Below are 7,714 nucleotides of genomic sequence, written 5' to 3' on the forward strand. Positions count from 1 at the left end.
CAAGCTCAAATGCTAAAATATTTATAAAAAAAAACTATAATATAATTTTATCTATTTATAGTTAAATTTAATTCATATCAAATTAAGAAATTTTGCATAATTTTTTTAAAAATGGATAATGATATCCACAAAATAAATTGAATCCCTAATGTCTTTAGGTGCAAGCACTGTATTCAGTACAAAAATAGTTGAAAAAAAACAAAATAAATCTCTATTATTAATTAATGATAGAGAGAGGAATTTTCACTTAGTTGAGAAAATAAAAAAATAGTAATAATATAAATCTTTATTTTTAATCAACAGAAAAGAAAGGAATTTGGATTTGGGTGAATTTGGATAAGTTTCAATATAATTTTATATTACATTTTATCCAAATTTTATAGAAATTCAAATAAAAAACTCTTAGGGTATGTGTTTTTCTCCTTATCCTACTCAAAACATAACCTTCTTATATAATATTAAAATTAATATAAAACTATTAACTAATGGGGTAACTTTTGGGTTGATATTTAGTAAACATACAACCCATCCGGAAGCGTTTGTAGTCCAACGGTTAGGATAATTGCCTTCCAAGCAATAGACCCGGGTTCGACTCCCGGCAAACGCACGTGATATTGTTTTTGCAGTCTCTTGGCCTACAAAATTAGAAGAGTAATAGATAAAAAGCGAAAAAAAATGCTGGCTGTGGGGTTCGAACCCACGCGCACTTATGTGCAGAAGATCTTAAGTCTTCCCCCTTAACCTCTCGGGCAAACCAGCTCGTTGGAAACAAGGGTAAGACTGTTAAGTTTTATAGAAGTAAGAAACAATTACATGGAACAATCTAGAAAATCCCCTCATCGTCATCGCCCTCCGATCTAATCCGAACAACCTACATATGCTCTCGGTGATTAAATAATACTTCTCTACCGCCCGACGCAACCTAAGAACGCTACTCCCCACTCCGCCCTCCTTTCCCAGCCATCCGATCTCGTCTTCCTCTTCTTATCTCCTCCGTCCATCTATATCTCTCGCTCTTTCCCTTCTCTCACAACACTGCTCCCGTAATAGCCAAACCCTAGAAAGAGAGAGAGAGAGAGAGCGCGCGCTCCAGAGCTTGCATCAATGGCGGAGCACTTGGCATCGATCTTCGGGACGGAGAAGGACAGGGTCAACTGCCCCTTTTACTTCAAGATTGGGGCGTGTAGGCATGGAGACAGGTGCTCCAGGCTCCATACCAAGCCCAGCATCAGCCCCACCCTCCTCCTCTCCAACATGTACCAGCGCCCCGACATGATCACCCCCGGCGTCGACCCCCAGGGCAATCCCATCGATCCACGCAAGATCCAGCAACACTTTGAGGTTCTCTACTCTCCCCTTTTCCTTTCTGTTAGCTTTGCCATTTCTCGTTTCTTGTTTCTCTCAGGACTACATGTTATGAGATGACGCTCGTCAGGCATCAATCCCTTTTGACCAATTTAAATAAGTTGATCTATGACAATAATTATTTTTATCAGTCCGCTGGTGACAAAAACAGCTTTGCGATTTGGATATTAATGTTTTATTGGAATAAAGTGTAGGGCTCATTCTTTGGTTTTGTTGAGAATTATGTTTGCCCAGCTTTATTTGTCTGAATTTATTAGTATTTTCAAGTGATGAGATAAGAGGATGCGTTGTACAAGATATTGTGTGAATTATGATGCGTCTGGTGTTGCTGTTGATGTATTCTTCAACGCTGACCAATTATAGGTTGACCAAAGAATATAAGTTATCATTGGCCTTGCTAGATCTATATTTGTTATGCATTGCCGTGAGCTCTCTTTTTTATTAGATGTATGTACTATGAACCTTTTACAACTCATAATTCTGCTTGCAGTTGATAGTTTTTGCGGCAATTGCAGGAATTTTATGAAGATCTATTTGAGGAGCTGAGCAAATATGGAGAGCTTGAGAGCTTGAACATATGTGACAATCTAGCTGACCACATGGTAAATTTTATTGAGCATATAATAGTCCTGTTTGACGACCCAGCCATCCAATCCTAAGTCTACCCACTCCCTGAAGACACACACCCAACTCCCACTCCAAGTCTCAAAAAGAGCCCCAGAAATCCCTTATCATGTTTGATATTTAAGTGTCTCTTTGTTCTGTATGGGCAGGTGGGCAATGTCTATGTTCAGTTTCGGGAGGAAGACCAGGCTGCAAGTGCAGTTCAGAATTTAAGTGGAAGATACTATGCTGGTTAGAACCCTTCTGGCTGTTGTCATATTTTATTCGTGGATGTTTGATGTTCATGAATGGATATTCGATGCTTATGTCTCTCTTCTTCAGAATTAACTGGTTATGAAGTTGTAAATTTTTTTTAAAAATATATATTTCTTTGGGCTTCTTGTACTGTGTTTCTGTATTTAATAATACTATGTTTGAAAATTTATTGTTACAGGCCGTCCCATCATTGTTGACTTTTCTCCTGTGACGGATTTTCGTGAAGCCACATGTAGGCAATACGAGGAGAACAGCTGCAACCGTGGTGGTTATTGCAATTTCATGCATTTGAAAAGGATCAGTAGGTGAGCATTCTTTGATACATTTTTTTTCTTTTTCTTTTTCTTTCAGCACTGAAAAAATTCTTGAGCACAATGTTGCTATAGCACCTGGTACCAATTATTTTTTAACTGTCTCTTCCTCGTATCGTTTCTCGTAGGGAGTTGAGACGCCAATTATTTGGGAGATATAGACGTAGGCGTAGCCGCAGTAGAAGCCGAAGTCCCCACAGGTATCATAACCATGAAGAGCGCCCTCATGGAGGACGTGGTTTTGGGAGAAGGTATGATGACAGGGAACACTACCATAACAATCGGGGTGGTAGGAGACACAGGAGTACAAGCCCTGAGCATCATAGAGGACGCAGCAGGAGCCCTGGTGGAAGGAGAAATCGGAGTCCTGTGAGGGAAGGTAGTGAAGAGAGGCGAGCAAAGATTGAACAATGGAACAGAGAAAGGGAGCAGCAGGCGGAATATGGTAATAAGGCTGGTACAGATGGTGGCAACAATAATGACGAAAACAACTACAATGGTTACGTGCAGAACAGGGATCAGTTTGATGGCCAACAAGGAGGATATGATTACTGATTTGTTGAGCTGTGCGTGGTTCATTTTCTTACTCATCTTTGACTAGTATCCTGCTTGGTCCTTTAAGCAAGAAATTTCATTTTAAAGTCCACCACCTATCCAATAAGTCTAGCTTACAGCCCATTTTCCACTGTGCAGGTGGTGTGCAGGTTTTCAGTCTGTGATATGGATGTGAAATGTTCCCCATGCCCCCCCTATTATTTTTCTTTTAGTTTCATTGCATTTGGCTCTTTTACCCAAGCTCATTGTGCATAATTTGTGTGCTTGTATGCATGATGTGCTTTTAAACACTGCCCCTGATTACCACCGCCTCTTTTTTTTTTGGTTTGGGTCTTTTTGTTTTTTGGGGGGGGGGGGGGGGGGGAGGGTTGCAGCTGCATGTGGAACACAATCCATGACTTTTATGGGTGGAATCTTACTCCATGAGTAGTATTCACTGCTTTAGATGCTGCCCTTTTAAAGCCAACTGGCGCTTCTTCTATTGACTTTTCATCGTGGTTAATCATGATGTTTTGAATTATTCTGTAACCTTGTTTTTGGCAACATGGAGATTGAATTTTTGGATTTGGATTTGTGGATTTCAACAGAATGCAATATAACATTTATATTGATCTTCAACTAAAGCCTACACAAATCTGAATCCAAGAACTGAAATCTATTTTTCTATACCATAACTTCATTATGAAAACTCGATGCCTACTTACATCAGCTACTTGCCAACAGAATTGCCATTGCGTTACAATATTATTTTTCATTAGCCACTTTCTGATCAATTGCATTTCATCCTTGTTTATTTATTTATTTTTGGGGAGCGCGGGGGGGGGGGGGGGGGGGTGTGTGTGTGTGTGGGGATGATCACTAGTGTCTTTCTCCACTTTAATTTCATCTCCCATCAAGCACTTTCCTCCCTAAAAAATTCATCATCCCGAAACCCACAAAGTTCATCTGAACAGATTTCCTTCATAGGTAGGTTTGGGTAGGTTGTGATTAGCTGCATGAATTGTTTTTAGCCACTCCATTGCCTAGTGTTGGAAATTGGGCGAAGAATGCCATCATGTGTGTGTATTTTATTTTATGCTTTGAATGCATGTAATTTTACATTCAGGCACCCAGTGACCACCTTACATCCAGGGCAGTGAAAGATCAAATTTTTACATGGTCCTGCTGGTTTTGTTTTCTATGAAACTTTCATCTTTTTGAAATCTGTGATGATCTTACTTGTATAATGAGTTTTGCAGGTTCAGGTATCCCTGCTTCACAGGACCAGGCCCTTGTTTTAATTGCAGCTTTCCATGGAATTTGTGTACAGGTTGTTGGATGCTTTTTTGGAGGATTGGGTTTACAGGATATAACAGGTTGCAGCTGGACGAATAGATGACATGATGGGCTGTGGTTGAAATGTCGTGGGTGAGGTGTCAACTGCAGGTGCATTGTTGTTTGTAATGCAGGTTAGGACTTGCAGCATTCCATTTCGTTGGACAGATTTCTATTATGGTTTTTTAGGTTTTTTGTGAGCTTTGTTTGAGGAACCAAATTGATATCTATTAACAATGAAATTATCAGTGGATAAATGTGATCTGTCGTGGAAGTGTAATGGTGAGAGCCTCATCCTGTCTGTTTGGAATTTTTTTGTTCGACTCAAGTTCATTGCATTTTAAGGGCATTTGACATAGCTGTGTTTACTTTGGTAAGGCACTGGAACAGCTTGGGAGAGATGTATAATAATATCATAATATTGGTATTTTGTGTTCCTCTCCCTTTTTTTTTTTAACTAGTGCCTTGTCCTAAAATTAGCTGTTTTGGGACATTGGAAGCCCTTTTTATGTAGAAGTGGTCTTTAGGACCTTATAAATAAGCGAGCATCCAAACTCTTCGATGCGCATAAAGGGCGGCACAGGCACAGCTATGCTATTTTTATTCATCGAGGAAATTATAGTTAGTAGAAAATGTTTGTTGATCTGTTGAAAGATTTGAGACAAATATAATCATCTCTTCAGTGAGGGATGGTGTAGGAGTTGTGATTTGTGGAAATTCTTATGACCCTAATTACAGCATTTTTTGGAGTAAAGTACAGTTCTTTAAGGTCCGCCTACCTAAAACTTCTAACATTCAGTCACATGAATACAGGAAATAAACTATATATCAGTGAACAAAATCATAATTTGACATGCTATTCTCGCGTACTTCTTTGAAAATTCACTGATTTTATTACAAATTTTTGCTTTTAATAATTTTTAATATAGAGAGAATTTTAGGGCCAGTTAAAAATTTTTTCTTTCATTTTTCATTTTTCATTTTTAGCTTTCAAAAGAATTTTAGCCTGTTTTTTTATAAGTTTTACAAAATTTATATAAACAGAAAAAAAAAATAAAGAGTTTGCTTAGTTATGTAACTTTTTATTTTTAAAATTTTAAATTTGGAAAATAATTACCAAAAAAAAACTGACTTATTTTTCAACTTTCAAAAATTTATAGAAGTTGGGATCATTAATTTTGTATTAACAACGCACAATTTTTGTATAAACTGTAATTTCGGTGCACTAGGCTTTCTTCAATGTTCCATCCCAGATTTCAGGAACGTTACTGTTGCAAACCATCTTCTTACAATTTCAGTACAGAAGTACAACTTTTATATACTAAAATTTAACACCGTCTTTGGATAGATACATATGTATAGTACAAATTTTCATAATCTCTTTATACGTAACCAATCCCAATGAATAGAGTTGCATTAAGTAATTGAGAAATGGACTTACATTAAGTAACCAATCTCAAGTTTTCTTTAGGATTTGTTCTACTTATATCATCCAAGTGTAGTAAGAAATGGACAAGTGCGGGAGGATTATGAAGGTTAAGAAGTCAATGCAAGAACTTAGGATTTGATTAGCAATTTAGATTATAGGAACACTTCTAAATAAAAGTATGGAGGTAGTTGACATAATGATGAGATGAAAACTACATGTAATATGCCTTTAAGAGACGAAGTGAGTGGGCAAGGAAGTTTGAGAAATTGAAAATTTAGGATTCGAGTTTTGGTACGCCGGGAGAGAAACATAAAAATGAAGTAGCAATCATTTAGACAAAAGGTCTAAAAGATAGTATTGTAGATGTTAAAAGAGTAGTGGAAAATCCAAATAGCTTTAGGCCCAAGAGATAATAAATATCATTACTGCTTATACTCCCCTAATAAAAAACCTAAAAAGACAATAAAGGTTATGACAGGTTACATGAAGATCAATGTATATGGAGATAAAAAATGAGTTCTATGACATAATCCTAGACTTCGTTATCATGCGTTCTTATTATAATGAACACTTACTTTAAGAATAGAGAAAATCACTTCATAACTTTTAAGAGTGAACAAAATAAAAGTTAAATATATTTTTTCTTAACTAGAGGAGATGGTGTTTGTCATGTAATGATTGTAAAGTTATCACAAGTGAAAGTGTAATTATATAATGAAAAAGTAACATAAAACAATTCAAGAAAACTAAACGATGAAATCTAAAGGAAGAAAATATAGTAAAATTTAAAAATAAAATGATCAAAAAGAATGATTGGACAATCGAGATAAGATAGAAGCAAATACTCCGTGGACTGGGATTACTAGCTCTATTAACAAGATAGCAAAAGAAATTCTATGTGAATCTATGGAAAAATTCTCAACTAGTAAAAAAAAAAAACTATGGTAGGATCAAGTTGTCCAAAAAGTTGTGAAGACAAAAAGATTATGGTCTCAAATATGGTAAAATTGAAGAAACGTAGAAAATTTAAAAAAAAATATCAGAAATATATAAAAATGCAAAAAAAAAAAAAAAAAGCTATTAGTGAAGCTAAACATAGATTTTATGATAATTTATATGCAATATTAGATACAAAAGAAGGGAAAAGAGACATTTAAACTTGGTAGAATTACAGAAAGAAAGTGTAAAGACTTAGGTAATATAAAATGTATAAATAATGAGAATAATAATGTCTTAGTTAAAAAAGAAAACATAAAAGAAAGACTACAAAACTACATTGTTAATTTATTCGTTCAAAAGAAAATTGAAGGCCTAAATTAGAAGTGACAAACAAAGAAAAGACAAAACAACATATGAGATTTATTCACAAAATTAGAGTCAATGACGTTGATCTAGAAAATATGAAAATGTGAAATCTATAAGACTCAACATCCCGATTGAAGTTCAGAAATATCTAAGGATACTAGAAGTATATGGTTAGCAAATTTATTTAAAGATAAATATAAAAACTAAGAAAATGTTAAATGATAAGAGGAAAAGTACGTTCACACTTATATACAAAAATAAAAGTGATATTCAAAATTGTAATAACTATCGCAAAATTAAACTTATGAGTCATATGATGAATCTATGAGAAAGGGTAATTGAACATAAAATAAGATTAAAATTGAGAGTATTAGAGAATCAATTTAGATTTAAGCTTTTGAGATCGAATATAGAAGCTATTTATCTTCTAAAAAAATTAATGAAAAAATTTAGAAAAAAGTAGAGGAACTTGCACATAATTATATATATATATATATATATGACAGAGTGTCTAAGGAAGTTTTATGGTGGTTTTTAAAAAAGGAGTATGCAATAG

The 7,714-nt window shown here is 35.2% G+C and overlaps 1 protein-coding gene and 2 non-coding genes across 5 annotated transcripts; 2 read left to right on the forward strand and 1 right to left on the reverse strand.

Moving 5' to 3' along the window:
• The first annotated feature begins 535 nt into the window (after positions 1-535).
• On the forward strand, positions 536-607 carry TRNAG-UCC (transfer RNA glycine (anticodon UCC)). The gene has a single exon. It is a non-coding gene; the product is annotated as a tRNA-Gly (tRNA).
• Positions 608-676: 69 nt separating this feature from the next.
• TRNAL-UAA (transfer RNA leucine (anticodon UAA)) lies at positions 677-759 on the reverse strand. Its single transcript has one exon. It is a non-coding gene; the product is annotated as a tRNA-Leu (tRNA).
• Positions 760-859: 100 nt separating this feature from the next.
• On the forward strand, positions 860-4,681 carry LOC131148336 (splicing factor U2af small subunit B-like). 3 transcript variants are annotated; one of them, XM_058098050.1, is made up of 6 exons: positions 860-1,341; positions 1,881-1,967; positions 2,139-2,220; positions 2,423-2,549; positions 2,684-3,121; positions 4,420-4,681. In XM_058098050.1, exons 1-5 carry the CDS (start codon positions 1,105-1,107, stop codon positions 3,108-3,110), a joined length of 960 nt encoding a protein of 319 aa, XP_057954033.1. In that variant the 5' UTR covers positions 860-1,104; the 3' UTR covers positions 3,111-3,121; positions 4,420-4,681. The 3 variants fall into 3 exon arrangements, with proteins under 3 accessions (XP_057954033.1, XP_057954032.1, XP_057954034.1); XM_058098049.1 differs by having other exon boundaries at positions 894-1,341; positions 3,249-4,681; XM_058098051.1 differs by having other exon boundaries at positions 894-1,341; positions 4,349-4,681.
• The last annotated feature ends 3,033 nt before the right edge of the window (positions 4,682-7,714 follow it).

Source organism: Malania oleifera, chromosome 2 (assembly GCF_029873635.1).
Source record: "Malania oleifera isolate guangnan ecotype guangnan chromosome 2, ASM2987363v1, whole genome shotgun sequence".
Taxonomy (NCBI): Eukaryota; Viridiplantae; Streptophyta; class Magnoliopsida; order Santalales; family Ximeniaceae; genus Malania; species Malania oleifera.